This window comes from Anthonomus grandis, chromosome 17, assembly GCF_022605725.1.
Source record: "Anthonomus grandis grandis chromosome 17, icAntGran1.3, whole genome shotgun sequence".
Lineage (NCBI taxonomy): Eukaryota > Metazoa > Arthropoda > Insecta > Coleoptera > Curculionidae > Anthonomus > Anthonomus grandis.
In genome coordinates, this window is record NC_065562.1 from 11,651,285 (window position 1) to 11,668,253 (window position 16,969).

Sequence of the window (16,969 nt, forward strand, 5' to 3'; positions counted from 1 at the left end):
ATATTTCATGACTTTCGAAAGGGGGGAAATATTTCTTAAAAATAATGTTTCTTTGACCCACTATATTTAAAATTAGCCACATTTTAGTGATTTAAAAGAGCAGTCATTTTATATGATAAAACAAAAACCGACTTACGTGCATATATTTTAACAAACCATCTTCCTTTTATTGCGGTTCCAATCACGCATAAACATAGAAAAACTTACTTAGGGTATTAATCCAATCATATTTACGCATTTATAGCATTACTATTATATTTTAATGTAGGTCAAACAAATACCACAAACAGGTACGTAATTAATAACAACAAATAACAAAATTTCAGAGCAATTAAAGTGTTTTTTTCATGCCGAAGAACTAAAAATCTCTACAAGGTAATGCAAGGACATGGCATTAGGTTTATCTCGTATAGTAAACGCTAATCATTTACGGTGATATTGCCACCAATTGAGTCGTTTGCTAGCATTTGGATTAGTTGTTGTTTTTTACTGTTGCGGAGTGTGAATATCTTATTAATTTTTCTTTAGGAAATTGTTAATTTTACTAAGTGTATAACTGACATTAATACAGTTTAAGTATATAATTGAAAATGGTGTATACTATATCGGATAAAATCGAACAAATTGTGGATAAGTACGATGTTAACAGGTAGGAATTTTGTTTAATTTAATTATTAAATTGCTACTATTTATTTCAATAATAAAAGTTACCAAACTTAAGGGAGTTCATAAAGACTGAAAATCTACGTATTTGGTATATTTAAAAAAAAATCATATAAATACATAATACCTTTAATGATTGCAATTTAATTTTTTTATGTATTTAAATTATTTGCACTGTATACATCGATATAAATTGAGTAGACAAAATTTTAAGCAGCCCAAGTATATGAAGAGGAATATTTGCGAAATCTTAAGGAAAGAAAGAAAATGGCAACTTCAGCAAGATCGACATTTCCAAACAATTATCAATTAAAATTTTCAAAAGAAGTCACTAGACAAGTCTATTTTACATTATTAAATAGAGGCCAAGTAAATAATTAAAAAAAAGGGCATACAATAATAAAACGCGTCAGTAATAAAAAGAAATTAATCCTAATAAAAAAACGAAAATTAAAATAGATTTTGCAAAAAATATAAAATAAAAGACTAAATGGCCACCAAATTTATCAATAAATCTAAATATTAAATAAATAGAAGTACAGATACATGTACAAAATGTATCCGCATATAAAATATTCCAACAAAATAAGTTGACAATGACTCGATAACGACAGAAATTATAAATCTTATTAAAGAAGGAGATAAATTTAAGAAAATGACACATATTTGCTCACACAATCAAGCGTGTAAAGAATATTATGCACTTTAGAAATACAAAAACCAAATTTATTGAATGTATAAAAATAATTACTTTAAACAATAAATAGAGGAACCTTATAATAACAATAAAAATAAAAGAAAATAAAGCAACTTTTTTAACATGTATCTTTAATGCATGGGATGCATAGAGTGGTAGAAGTCATCAAAACGATCAATTACTCCAGTGGAAAGCCTCTTTCCATATTTTGATAGGGCTATAAGAGTATAAAATTACTATGTATTCATAGAAATAGCTTTGGAACTTATGCATGATGATTTTAGAAATCAAAAATTCCACTTGTAGTGTTGAGAATTGTCCTTAAAGTTTCTCCAAGGAACTCGTTTTCTTCTAGTCGTAAATCAACTATCAGCTATTTTTGAATTAACCAAATATTAATATGCTTAGTTTATCAGAGTTTTTAAATTTTTTTCTTTATATCAAAGAACACCTAAAATTCCATAATAAGCCCATTTATTATTTTAAAAACAAAAACAATACCATATATCTGATAAAACTCTTGAAAATAAGTGAAAATAACTGAGGTCCTCAAATTTACCTAAAATGAAACACTGAGTTAGCAGTCAACTATACACTACCAAATTAAGAGGCAGGTCACAAAAATAATTACAAGAAACTGAGAGTCTTGTAAAAAGGGTTTATTAAAGTGATATATTGTCCCTCTCTCCTTATTTCTCTCTCTGTAGCTCTTACAAACCAGGGTGGAATTAACTAAATTAAAAATAGGTCCATACATACCCTGTAGAATTTTTCTTACTGTAATTCTCAGTGTGTTCTTGTACTATTTCATCATGGTGCAGGTGTCGCAGTAGAGTAGTATATTCTTATTTTAGTCATCCAAGGTATATTTTGAGATTTTATTATTTTTCGTTATGCAAAACAGCAGCGATTGGCACTTTGTATTCTGATATTAATTTACTTGGTTATGTAATTATCCGACGTAATGATAGCACTTATATGTTTCAATTCATGGTTTCTTTTAAAGTTTTATTGGTTCGTTGTCACATTTTATCCTATCCAATCCCTACGCTCAATTCTTGATGTGGTAGTTTTACTCTCATTTATTTTTAGGCCTATATTTTCCACTGAAAATTCAGTTTTTTGAAATTCTTTTTTAACGTGCCTAGTTGTGTCTTTAACGATGTCTGTACGATCGCAAAGGCCAATATAAGACAAAAATCCATATTTCTAAATAAAAAAGTCTTTGTCTTTATCTTCCACACTACTTTCTCTTAAGCTTCTCTAAGGAGTGGGGAGATGCTGTCTCTCTCTGTTTTAGGACATTATTAACAGTAAAAAAGGTTGAAGGTTTTCCTCTGATCCATGCGTCACTTATAGAGACTGCCATGCTGATCTTTATTAACCTGATAAGTTTAAGCTGTAGGATGTTTTACGCATTTCTTAATTTAATAAAGAGTTGAAGATTTTGTTATATTCTGTGCACTCAATTGATGGATTCTGAGGATCTGATCTATAGTTAATCGCTGGTTTCTAAACCCACATTGGTAGTCACATAGCTAATGGTCTACGAAGGAAGTTAATCTTTTGAGTAGTACTAGGAATCAAACCTTATATTTACTATATAATAATTATATTCCCCGATTGTTGAAGCATCGCTCGTTTTGTGTAGCGGCACGATGACAGTGTTTCTCTGACTACTGTGTATTTTTACTTCCTTTAAAATCTAAATTATGAGGTGTGGAAGTGTTTGAGAAAAGCTTCTGCTTTGTTATTTTGCAGCCTGTTGATCGCCTTCGTTACTACCTAAGAGTTGGGTCTTTTACCAGTGTATCTGCAGTATAGCAGGTGACCTTATCTTTGCCTTCGTCCTCCTGTGCATTTAGTAATTGGTCGACGTAATTTTTCCACACCTCGCTTTTATTTGTTACCAGTTTTTGGTCTAAAGCCTCCTTTAGTGCATTTTGCTTCTTAAAAAAATCTCCTAATTTGATTATTTGTTTGTCTGTTGGTTTACTTTAAATGTTCTCCGTGCTATTGGCCCTGTCTGTCTTTAGTTCTTCCTATAGGGTTCGTTTGTGTTTTTGAGCATGTCCAATTGGGCCACGTCTCTATCCCTTATCTTCTCTTCACACTCCTTGTCGAACGAAGAGTTTTCCTTTTCAACACTTTTCCTTCCGACTATGGTTTGCGTAATTGCAATTACTTAATCTCTAGTATTCTTCCATATTTTTCCAACATCATCCTGTCTGAATGTTGACTCAAGATGTGCTGTTAGACTTCTCTAGTATTCTTGTTTCTTATTGTCATATTTGAATGTTTCGGTATTTTATGCAGGGGGATGGACAGTTTTGACTGACTAGATATTCTTGCTCATACTTTAGCTTTTACTAAAAATTGGTCACGATCTACAGCTACACCTCTGAGGCCTCTTACGTCGATTATGTTGCTGTATCTTGTAATAATTAAGATATTATCAAATTCGTTACTTCATCGCTAGATATCCAAGATTGATTATAAAATTTCTTGTGTTTAAATATTGTTTATTTGATCAATAGGTTATCTCACTGCATATTATCTCGGTGGTAAAATGCATACACAAATTTAATCTAAATATAAATAATATTTCTATATAAGTATTGGTATCATAGTAACTTTTCTTTAGATAATGTTCATATTAGCTAGACATTACCATAGGTAAATATGATTCTTGTTTGTAAATTTTAAGAAAGAAAAAAGAACTCAAACATTAACCAAAATGTGTAATCAGCATTGGTACGACTAAACTGCGAAAGAGTATTAAATAATGATAAAGATTTCTATATACTTATAAGTTCTTAAGCATATTTGCCTTTCTGTATTTCTATACTATACAGGGTGTTGGAAAAATAGACGGAGATATTTCAATGGGTGATTTCTTGTAAAAAAATATGAGAAAAAGTTTCTATAAACATGGGTCTGGAAATGCAGAGTTTTCAAGATACAAAATTTAGCCCTAACTACAATAAAATTATAAGGTCGAGTGGCGTCCCGAGGGACATCTTAGAGCAAATAATATTGACAAAAAAATGTACACCACTGCCTTTTTTCAACTTTTATATTTGTTGTTTGATTAAGCATTTAAAAATACAACTTTTTGGCCTCTTGTATTTTTTTCGTATCTCACTTCTTTTTCGATAAAAAAAATAAATACCGTTTTATTAACTTGCCGCATACCACTGGACATAATTGGTTTATTAATTTTTGGTAAAAAAATCACCGGTGCCTTGGAAAATAAAAAATAATTTCTACATGGAAGTTTGACCTTGACAAGTGTCAGCTCTCCTAGAAAAATAATTAATAATAATAAACAATTAATATTTTTTAAAAAATGTATCACCCTGTATCTTGAAATTTGTGCATTTCCGGACCCATGTTTATAGAAACTTTTTCTCATATTTTTTTACAAGGAAATATCTCCGTCTATTTTTCAAACACCCTGTATAATTAAAAGAAACATAAAGCGAGCGAGACTTAAATTAAAGAAAATAGTTACCTGGAATAAACATAATTAGACTCGACCGTGTCGTTTTTATCAATGATAATATTTGGACCTATTTCCTTCATTAATATAATACGCTTACCAGCAAGAACTTATCCAGGTGTTTTAAAAATTAAAAATCAGTTGGTCCAATGCATAAAGGTGGTTCAATGGAGATTAAAAATAAATACAGGCCTATATTACTTATTAAAAAAACAATTTACATGAAAGTTAATTAGGCATATATTTAAATCATCTCTCAGTATTTTTATAAGTAATATAAAAGAATTAATAGGAAAATGAAAACTCTTATGATGAGAACATGTGCAGTTCTTCAAAGAAAAAAAAATTTAAAATAAAGACAAAAAAATTGATTAACTAAATAATATTTAAATAAAAAAAATAATGATGTAGTAGGAAAAAAAAGGTAATAGATTAATAATAAAAAAAATCCGATTTTAAAGAACTTACAATTTTCTCATATGACTTGGATTTTAGTTTCCTTATTACAAATAATTAAAAAATCATTCATAGATTTATTATTAATAACTTTGTTACTTTTTTCGTAACATTTATTTCTTAGCATGACTAAAAAGCATAGATACTTTATAATGAATATATATAAATATTAGAATGGCTACTCCTCACTGCAACTAAACACTATGAATGGTGGAATTTATATAAGTTACTTAATTCTGAATACCTTGAACTGAAAATGTCTTATGTACGTATTGCAACAGTGAATACTCTTTAATTTTATATTTCATGCAAACTGTGTTATTTACCAACAATTCTCTTTGCCGTTACCATTTTAATCATAAAAAAAGTATATTTTCTTATGTATAAGTATCAAAAAATTAATTGTGATTTACATGTTTCTTATATAAAATATTGATAAATCCATTGATGATTTTCTAATAATTAAACTAATGTGTTGCATGATTTAATTAAACAATTTAGTTTACTAAGGGATTTATGATTAGAGCGATTATTTAAAATGATTTTTTTGAATATCCTCTTTTGTTTTTTTTTTGTCTTAAGTAATTCACTAACCTTTAAAAGTAACCTATTTGATTTCTTTTAACCTATTAATCATAGTTATAATTTTATTTATTAATTTTTTGAATAATAGTTCAGAAGTGACCTGATATAAATAGTAATTAAACAGAAAAAAAAAACTATAATCTCATGTTCTTGTTAAATAAGAGGTTGCACAAATATAAAATATTTTTTCTTATATTGTCAAATAAAAACTTAAAAAAATAAAAAATTCAAGAAAAATTAAATTAAGGCCTTATGTACAAAAATTTCAACGGAAAAAAACTAGGTAAATCTTGATTCAAAAAAACTACGTAAACTTATAATAAATACAAAATAAATAATTAATACAAGATAATGACCATTAGTTTATATAAAAAGTTTAAAAAATATCAATTACTGAACATAATAAATAATAAACTACTGACGGAATTTCCTTTACCAATTAAATCTAAATCGTTTTATCGTGCGAAATTTACGTAATTTCTATACATTAAATTTTTCGTTTCACCTTTTTAATTAAGCATTAATATCCAACTAATTGCAATATTGTGGTTTTGCTTGAATTGAAATAGAATTATAATTATGTTATACATGGTGTTTTATTATAAATCAACAACTTTTAAAGCAATATATTTATACAAAAATTTAGAAATATGCACTAATTACTAAAAAAAAATTTAGAATATTAAAGTATTTTCTACCGTGTAACTCTTGTATTAAGAAAAACAACAAAAATTATCTAAAACTGTTCTATTTTGGCTTTCGGTTATTATAGTAATTTTACACTAATTTTGAGGTTTTGTTAATTATTTAGGATTAAAATTTTTCAAATATTATAGTAACCATTTAAGTCTACTGTTTATTTTGCGTGATTATATTTTGAAAGTAATACTGTATTTAAAAATTTTAAATTTAAAAGACTATATTATACAAGTTTTACCAAAATGTATTAATTTTTTTAACATCTCACAATTTTTCTTTAAAATATTAATATTTAACTAAAAAAAATGTGTTTTTCCTTAGGCCTTAAAATAAACTAAAATTCTCTGTTAATTAAATATCTTAATTATTTTTTTTTCTAATTTAATTATAATTAAAACGAAATAAATATACAGTTACATACCACAGTCTGTATTCTCTTTTCAATTCTATTATTGTGAGTTGATTTATTAAGTGATACTTATAGTATAAAATTAATTACAAAAATATCCGATAGAAAACATAAAAATATATTTTTTATATACATTACATAAACTGTTACTAATCTGCTTTAATTCAGTTAATATAAAAGTTAATCGGACATATCTCACTTCTGAATTTCCAAATTTATGCCAAAAAATATAATTTAATATGTAACTGATTTTTAAAATTAATAGTTAATAAGTGAAATTTGTCAATATTTAAAGTTTTGCATGCTAAAAGTGTATATCTTTGTAGCTTTGCTCATGCGCTTATCCATATTTAAAAGGTATTACGCACGCCGCGCCGGGAGCATTTTTTAGATAATTTAAATTTTATATTTATTTTTTACAAAACTTTCTGTTTTGCATCGGTGATTGGTTACGTATGCTTGTGCATTTAGGATGTGGATATTTTTATGCATTTCAAAGATTTACTTTTAATTTTTTTTATGATCTTTTAGTACCAAGAGCTTAATACGTTTTATATGTAAGGGTTTTGTATATAATGTATATTACGCTTTTCATACGTGTTAAAGTTCATTGTGATTTAAGTAAGCGTTTATCCATATTTAAAGATTATTTGAGTGGCAATACTTTATATTAAGAATTTGCTAGACTTTTAATCATTTAGGATAAATAGTGTAACAATTTGAGAAACGTATAATTAAAATCGATAATTTATTTAGTAGATTGGTTTAGTAATTTTTTTATGTTTTATTTTCCTATTTTTAGTTTATCAGTTATATTATTTAATACTTTGATACATATTTAATATGTTAAATCAATTTTTGAAAATTTCTCGTGTTCTACATTTTATATATGTATAAACAATTGCTTTATTTTATTTTATTATCATACAAATTATGCAAAAAACTAATGGAATATACAAATAATTTTTTATCTATTCAATTTTATATCTATTTTAATTCAGTTCATTAACAATGGCGCCATAATTTTTGTAACAGAAAGTAAAGTTTAATTTACTTACCTTAATGAGAAACTTGATTCTTATTTGTGTTATTAAAATTTATTCTTGAACATCTAAATTATTCTTATATAGGGCTGAGAAATTATATATTTTTTACTTAAACCAGTAAGTTTTATTAATTTAACCTATAAACTTTTTATATAAAATAAATTCAAGCACTATAATCAATAACAGCAAATAAATCAATAAATTCAAGCAAACTCGAATTTCAAGCATTGGAGCCAAGTTAATTGATGTTCTTGTTACTTCGGCTCCTGGCTTAATCACAGATGTGCAGGTTATTAATATGGATGATATATCCGATCATTGTTTAGTATTAAGTAAATTAAAACTTGAAAAAACCCGTACACCAAAGTCTTTACGTACTTACAGGGACTATTCAAATTTTGTTTTTGTAGATTTTCTTAATGACATTTTAAAAATTAACTTACAAAATATATTTAACTTTACTGATATTGATGAAATGATAACTTTTTTCCAAAAAAATGTAATTGATGTATTTGATATTCATGCGCCCTTTAAAACCTCCAAGTTCACAAAAAGCAAAGCTCTATGGATTACTGACAATATACGATTTATGATGAAACTAAGACGAAAAGCCCTCACGAAGTATAAAAAACTAAAAACTGATGCTGCGCTTAATGAATGCAAACAAATTAGGAATTTTGTAACGGGTGCAGTATGTAGCGAAAAGAAAGCCTACTTGAATGAACAATTTAAATCAAACCCTACTTATTTTTAAAAAACATTGAATTCTCTTAACATAATATCTAAAGTTTCTCCTTCCACAATTATTAGCGATTCTCGAAACGCGCCTGATGGACTTGATTTTTTTTTATTAATAGCATTCCCAAGGTAAATACGGTATGCACTAATAATGGCCTTAAAACTAAGTATACCAATAAAGTACACCCTAATGTTAAGAAACTATTTCAATTTAAAGAAATTTCTGAAAAGCAAGTTGAAAAAATTATTTGTAGGATAAATATACTGCAACTGGTTCTAATGGCATGGGCACTAAAATGATTTCACTTTTAGTTCCTTATTTAACACCCTTTATAACTTTTATAATTAATAAAGCACTTGTATTATTAAGATTTCCATCTGAATGGAAGAATGCTGAGTTAATGCCCATCCCAAAAAATAATACCCCTACGGAATTTTCTCATTATCGACCTATAAGTATATTGCTAACCCTTTCTAAAATATTGGAAAAGGCCATGTATATGCAATTAAATGATTTTTTTACTCAGTCAGGGTTTCGATCGCAGCATGGTACCACGACAGCACTATTTCATGGATGTGATTTTTAGTGCTTTGGATAATAGAGAGGTTACTGCATTAGTGCTGCTGGACTATAGCAAAGCGTTTGATACTCTGGATCACTCTCTTCTTCTTACTAAACTAAAATATTTTGGATTACACGAGTCGGCGCTGAGTCTACTTAGTGATTACTTAAGTAATAGGAAGCAAAGAGTGCGCTTAAATTCCACCTTTTCAGAATATTTAAATATTAATCAGGGAGTTCCTCAAGGCAGCATTTTGTGGCCACTACTATTTTCGATTTATACTTGTGATTTTTCTGAATTCCTGCATAACTGCAAGTCTCACCAATATGCAGATGACGTCCAACTCTACTCAGCTTTTCCGATAAATGAACTGAATACTGGCTTAGCACGCATTAATATCGATTTAAATCAAATTGTACAGGTGTCTAATTTTCATGGGTTGGCTCTCAACGGTACTAAATCTAAACTATTACTTTTTGGAATGCCTAAATCTTATCATTTAAATTTAAATGTTATTATCGATGGAAATATACAACCATCTGACTGCAAAAGAAACCCAGGCATTTTTCTTGATTATCAGCTTAATTTTGTAAAACATATTTCCAGTATTTTACAAAAAGCCTATTATAAATTGAAAATTCTCTACATGCATAATGATATTTTATCTTCTGATGTTAAACTCAAATTAAGTGATTCGTTGGTTCTCTCTTTAATTAGCTATGGTAGTGTACTCTTCTTGCCAGCTTTTGCTCAAAAGGACAAGTTAAGCCCACAAAAGCTACAAAATGCTTGCCTAAAGTTTTGCTACGATAGAAGAAAATTTCATCACGTCACCCCGTTATTTCTTGCCTCTGGCTGGTTGAATTTAGATGAACGTTATAAAATCAATATGGCTGTTCTTATTTATAAGGTACTCCATAATAAACTTCCCCAATATCTATATGACAAATTATCCAGTCATAACAGCATACATGGCCGTGAAATGCGCCACTCTGCAAACCTTTTGATACCAAATCACAGAACTTCCAAATTCCAAGGGTCTTTCAGTTATAGTGCGGTTAAGGTATATAATTCATTGCCAAATAATCTTAAAGCTAAAACCTCGGCTGTCTTATTTCGAAAAGCTGTCAAATCTTACTTTTCTCACACTGCGAAATAATAACTAAAATATAAAAAATATATTTCATTTAATTTTAAGTTATATCACTTTATATTCACAATTTTTTTCTTTCTTTTATAAACTAGATATAATTATAATAATTTTAATAATTATTTACGTCATGTGATGTAAGCAAAATTCTATTTTAGGCTTCTTATAATTTTAGGCTTCTCTTCTTATTTTTTTTCTGTATGTTCTTCATAATGTTTAAAACTTATTCAATTTATTTATTATTTACATTGTTATGCTTTCGTATGTTAAGTTAGCAGTTCGGTTAGATGGAGTAGCCACAGGCTAGATCTCGCCGCATTTTTGGTTAATAACTTTTGTAACTATTTTCGTAATATAAAGGCATTTATTATTATTATTATTATTATTAAATAGAAAATTACGAAAATTGATATAATACTGTATCGTTATCGTTACCAAAGATTCCTTTCTTAGGTTAATTTTTGCAAAAATTACAGCTTTATTATTAACAAAAATATTTATGTATTGCTAAAAGTCTTATCTTGTTGTTAGGTATCATTAGCTTTGGTAGGTTTCAGTTACTTAGAACCGTCATTAATATTACATATTAACATTGACTTTTTATTGGCATTTCATGTATTGATTTGCATCTAAACGATTTTTGATATGCGCTGTTGGTGAGTTAATTAAACTTTTTGTAATAAAAATTGGATTATCTCATGTCATGTAAATTATATCGTTAATTCTTTCTTTTTTTTATTTTAAAATAAGAAATATTTATGACGGTAATAAGCAATTAAAAGTGTGACGGTAATAAAATAAAAAATAATTTTTTGTAAAAAAATTGTTTGTTTAAAATACATTTATAGTAGACTCTGTATTATTAATGTAGCTTATCATAATCCTTCTCAGAATAGTTAAAAGCAAAAACTAGTAATACCCAAATTTGCCTTCCTAACCGTATCAATTCCAAGGGTAAATTTTCAAACATTTTCATGAAAATGTATAAAAAATAGTTTTTTGTTAAAGTAGGTAGGCGAGGGTGCATATATATGATGTATAATAATTATGTGCATGAGAACTCTTCATTCTAATTATCTGTATAGAGCCCTGTTATACAAAGTATAACAACCCCCACGACAGCTTTCAGTGACATAGTCTGAAATGCAAAAGTAATCACAAATACTTATTGGATTCGTCAGTTTTAATTTACAACAAGTACTTTATCCAAATCCTCCTTAAAGTTGATTATACTGGGTTTGGTAATGCTAACTATTGGCACTGCACCAGTTCTTTCTTACCCCTAACTCTTTTTTCATACATTCTTTAAGGAGAGTTATTGTATTGTATCCAGGAAGGAGGAGATACGGCCTTTGCAATTGATGGCAAGAAAATCGTTGACATCTAAGGACAAAACAGAGCCCAAGACAGATTTTTAAAATGTACCATCTGATGTTAAAATGATTTAAACAATTAGGGGTAGTACCCCTAAACTGATAAATATAAAGCCTTTTTAGTATTATAATATAAAAGCAGTCAAACGCGATCATATTGTATTAAACAGGGAAAGCCACTTCATTTTGATTGAAACTGATGTATACGTGTTCTAAAACTTAAAAAATTGCATCGTTAGTGTTCCTTAAGCGGAAAAAATAAATTTAGATGTAGAAACGAGTTTTATGTTTATTCCAGAAATATCGCTTGATGAGTTTTACTGAGAATTGAAATTAAAGAGAAGGGGAGATAATAAAATGGACAATTTTACTTGACTAGACAGAATAATTGGTATAACGGTAGTCATTTTTAGGAAGTTTGAAAAAATACTAGATTGCATAGCATTAATAAGTCAATTGCTTCAACAAGTCATCGCGTCGAAAATACAAAAAAATCTTAATTGACATTTAGTCATAACCACAGGTACTTATTGCTTTAACTGGTGAGAAAATGGCGAAAGATTCTGGCATTTATGTTATAGGTATTTTTCTAAAGATTTACCATGTTTTTACTCGAAAGATTGTGAGTTATAAATTAATATAAATTATTATATATTGTAGTGTTTTAACTGTTTTTTTTTAAAGTGAATTAAGATACTTGATGGACAAAAATAGTCAACTAATTTATTACATACGTATACACTAAACACAATGAGTTAAGACTACTAGAAGCATTTATTTACACTATACCAAATTGCTATTATTTATTTCGATTTAAAAGTGGCGCTAATATTCAGACTTAAACTACCTCCTAGCGGTGAGAGCTCAAAACTCGCTAATTTTCCACATTCGCCTCCAGGTGGTGCAAGTTGTGACCGCTGTTCGTTCCATCGATAACTATCGGAGAACAGCTGGTGGATTTACGGCGGTTAAGATCACTATACTATTTAATACAAACTTAATGAAAAGTTAATCTGTTAAAGATGTCCAATATTTTTTACCAATTTGTTAAACTAAACCCCTTTTTCCCACAAACTGCCATTTTTATTATATTTTTTACTACTATTTTTCCCTTTTATGACCTTAGCCTCTAAAATAACCATAAAGTACCTAATTTAAAAGGAATTGTGATACCTATAAAAAGGAAAATGTCATAATAAAAAGGAATGATTGCGTAAATATGATTTTATTTACATATACATAGATGTGATTTAAACCTCTCAAAAAACTATATATGGGTATTTTGCAAATATTATAAAAACCGTTTTATAATTGATGACGGCACTTTATTCAATTTTAAATATTTTATTGATTTTTGCCTAACAGCTTTTAGAGAAGCCGAATATTATTTTTAATAAAAAAGCTAAAAATATTGATAAAATGTTTGAAAGACCCTTTTACCCAATATTCAACGATATTCGTAATTTAATTTAAAATGTTTTTGCTTTGGCGATTTTGTTTATTGTTATATTTTTAGGTCAATTAACCTAGAGGCACAAAACTTTTATTTAATATTATATAACTGAAAGAAGTTTTGGACTGAATAATAATATGATAAAAATAAACGTGTATAAATATAAAATATGTAGAATGTTATGTATACTATACTTTAAGAAATTTAAATAAAGCTAAATTTTACTTCATTTTTTAATGGAGCTTGACTTTGTTTCCTCCGAATTCAACTTTTGCCAGAGATTTTTTTTAGAATTTTTCTACTTTTATTTTATTTTGTAATTTGTCAATTAAAATAAAAGATAAAATGTGACGAAATATGTATAATAAAATTAGAAGGTAAATGATCCTCATTTGTCCGCACAATTTGGCGAACGGCATAACAACTTACCAATAAATTTATTCATATTATTAATAAATAAATTTTAATAGATGGTGAATGCGCTGGAATATTATATGTTGCCAACATTTAGCAGTCTTATGCTGGTTCACTCTAGGAATTTAAACAATCTCATAAAGTTTTGCATATGGCCAAAAAGAACTGGACTTTACCAGTTTTTTGCTAAATGTGCAAAAGAAATTATTGCCTATACGTTAAGAACACTTTTGCTATTTTTATTATATATGTGTTTCTTTCTTTCGAGTTGTCATCAACCTTTTCTTCTGGTTACTGGACTTTATTTATTTTAATTTCAATGAACTCCTTCTATTCCTTCCAAAGTTCAACATCATCGAATCAATGCATATTTTTATTACTGCAGATTTAAATAGTTGGTATTTGCAATTCTACCATTGCCTTAAGTTCTCTCTTATTATTGTTCTTTTTCAATGTCCACCCTTTTATTCGGTGGAAAAATCTCACAAGAAGAATTCTCACCTTAAGGCTTAGATCTCGTCCGCAGAACACCTTCTTCATTTTAGTAATTGTGGCTATAGTTTTCCAATCTGATCCTGACTTCTTCAGAGCTATTGTTATTTCTACTAATAATAGTTCATAGGAAATATTTTGTGAGCATGTTCAGTAATATCAGGACGATTTTGTGGTGACTTGTATACCACCATTATTTTTACTTTCTAATCTACGTTCTATTAATTAGCATCTAAATATCTTCTAAAGTTTCTGCAATTACAACCGTGTCGTAGCATATCCTAAGTTGTTTTTTGGGATACCATTTATTTTTAATAGCGTATGCATCCCTGTCCTTCTTTTTTGCTTTATTCAAATATTCACTTATTAATTTTAGTTAATCTTGAAAATTATCCTAATGCCCCTTTCATCCAAGACTTTTTCTATCATCAGTCTCATTAGTTGATCGTAAAGTCCTTTAAACATAATTAATTCTAAACGTAGTTAGATAAAAATATACCTATGTTTGTCTTACAAATAATTTTCTTCATAGGTTTTCTTTAACGGATTATATTGGAAAAGGCAGCAGAAAATACACATCAAGTTTATTTTATTTACATCATGTAGTTAATTAAATAATTAAAACTAGAGGCTCAATTATGCGAAAATAATGTGTTAGGTAGAGATGGATGCAAGTCAATTTAGTTTCTTACAAAAATTGGTTTTCTGAATTATCTCATATGCTGTCGTGTTCAATAGTAAAAAAAAGTTTAAAAAGTAAGGTTAAGAGAGAAAAATAAAAAGAGAATAAAATATATATTAATTTTTTTGATTATTTTGGCTATACTGTATAGTTTATTGATAATAAGCTTTGATTGAAAATCGCTGAAAAAATATATTTTTTTTAAAAGTAATAATTTTCACCGTAAAATTTTCAAATAGTGCCATGGATCAAATGTAAACGTAACTTTCTTTTATAAAAGAATTTTTATTGAAGCATTTTTTATTGAAAAAAAGTTTTATTGAAAATTTCTTAAACATTTTAAAATTATTTTAATAATAACTTAAGAAGGAAGAATATATTCACGTTTGACATAACATAGCCAATATTACTGAACAAAACATGGAATTATTTATTATTGGAATTTATTATAAACTGAAAAGATGGTGAATGCACCGGGGTATTACCTCTTAGTATACAACGATCTAATTTCTTTAAAATATTAAAGATTACTTTAGTTATCCAAAATAAAAATATTAAAACAAACACAAAAGAATGTATAGAAATGATGAAAATATTCAACCTTACTAAATGTAATAATTCATTTTAGGTAAATATAGCTTTTTTTTTATAAATGATTTACAAGCTTGTAAAATTTTGAATTCTAAGTTAGCAGATATTTTTTGTAATAAAGAATCTTCTGAAATTTAGTAGTATATTGCTGCTAAAGTTGGAAACACAGACAAGACAAAAAACATGTAAACCTTAAAAACATCCTGAAGGAACGCCTAAAGAAAAAGTTCGTAAACATTACAATTGACTTGAATGTAAAATACCTAATAAAAGCCATAAGACACTAGTAAAGAAAAAACAAAATTAAAAGAATTAAAATATTGGTCAATTAATTAAAGGCAGGCAGAAAAATATTAATATGCAGACTTAATAATTTAACAAATATTTAAAATACTATAAATATATAATAAAAGAAACAAAATATCAAATCTTTTTTAAAAAAGTCTAACTCAGTAAATCTAGCTAAGACTATCACCCTGTCTTATTCCTGTTAGTGTCTGTATGCCTTTTATTGTTTGATGGTTCACTTTTATTCTTGTAGTGTTGCCTGTGTTTAAATTTCTGATTATGTTAATGATTGATGTTGAGATTTTCTTCTTTCTCAATATAATTAGTATATCGGGCAGGTGTACTTTGTCGAATGCTTTTGTTAGGTCAATAAGACATTTTTATTTTTTAATTAATTACAGGCTTATAAGATTTTGAATTTTAGATTACCAGATGTTTTTTTTATTAACAGAACCTCTAAAGTTTAAGTTATTAAATGCTTGCCTTCTTAAAAACGACAATTAGATAGAAATAATAATATTATATGCTGCTAAAGTTTGATACGCAGAAGACGATTAAAAATAAAAGAATATTACAAATAATTTAAAAAATACATAACTTAACAGAGAAAAAGTAAGTAAAGATTCAAAAAACTGGCAATTGATGCAAAGCCAGGCGTTATAAAAAAAAAATAAAAATACAGATTTAATAAGCAAAATACACTTATAACTATAACAATGTACTATATATAAAATAATATAATAAAAAAATATTTGTATAAATAAAAAGAGATATATAATAGATATAGGAAAAAAGAGAATAAATAGCGAAAAAAAATATAGGAAGAAATGGAACAGGTATCTTTTTTCAAAAATAGATACCTGTATCATACTTTTCCATTAATATAGTAAGCTGGTAGCTATTATAGACTATTTATATGTTGGTGTATATTTAGACTTAAAAATGGCATTTGATACAGTAGACTTAATTTCCTCAAAAAATTACGATAACCTTAGTCACTTACTTACCTAATTAGCTGCTAAATAATGGTCCAAATAAGGTTTCATGGTTAGTATTATTTTTTTCGGTTTAGGGATCAAAATAAAAGTCCAATCTTGTTGCCAATTTAAATAACCTTGTATAAATTTTAACTTGTTCATGATATTATTTTTAATTTTTATAAATGATT

General features: G+C 27.3%; 1 protein-coding gene across 1 annotated transcript in view; it reads left to right on the plus strand.

The window, feature by feature from the left end:
• Window positions 1-432: 432 nt before the first annotated feature.
• The window catches only part of LOC126746213 (UNC93-like protein), an 88,887-nt gene continuing 72,350 nt past the window's right edge, over window positions 433-16,969 (plus strand). The window contains exon 1 of the mRNA XM_050454367.1: window positions 433-649. Coding sequence (XP_050310324.1) covers window positions 591-649 — 59 coding nt within the window. The 5' untranslated portion in view covers window positions 433-590. The remainder of the gene's footprint in view (window positions 650-16,969) is intronic.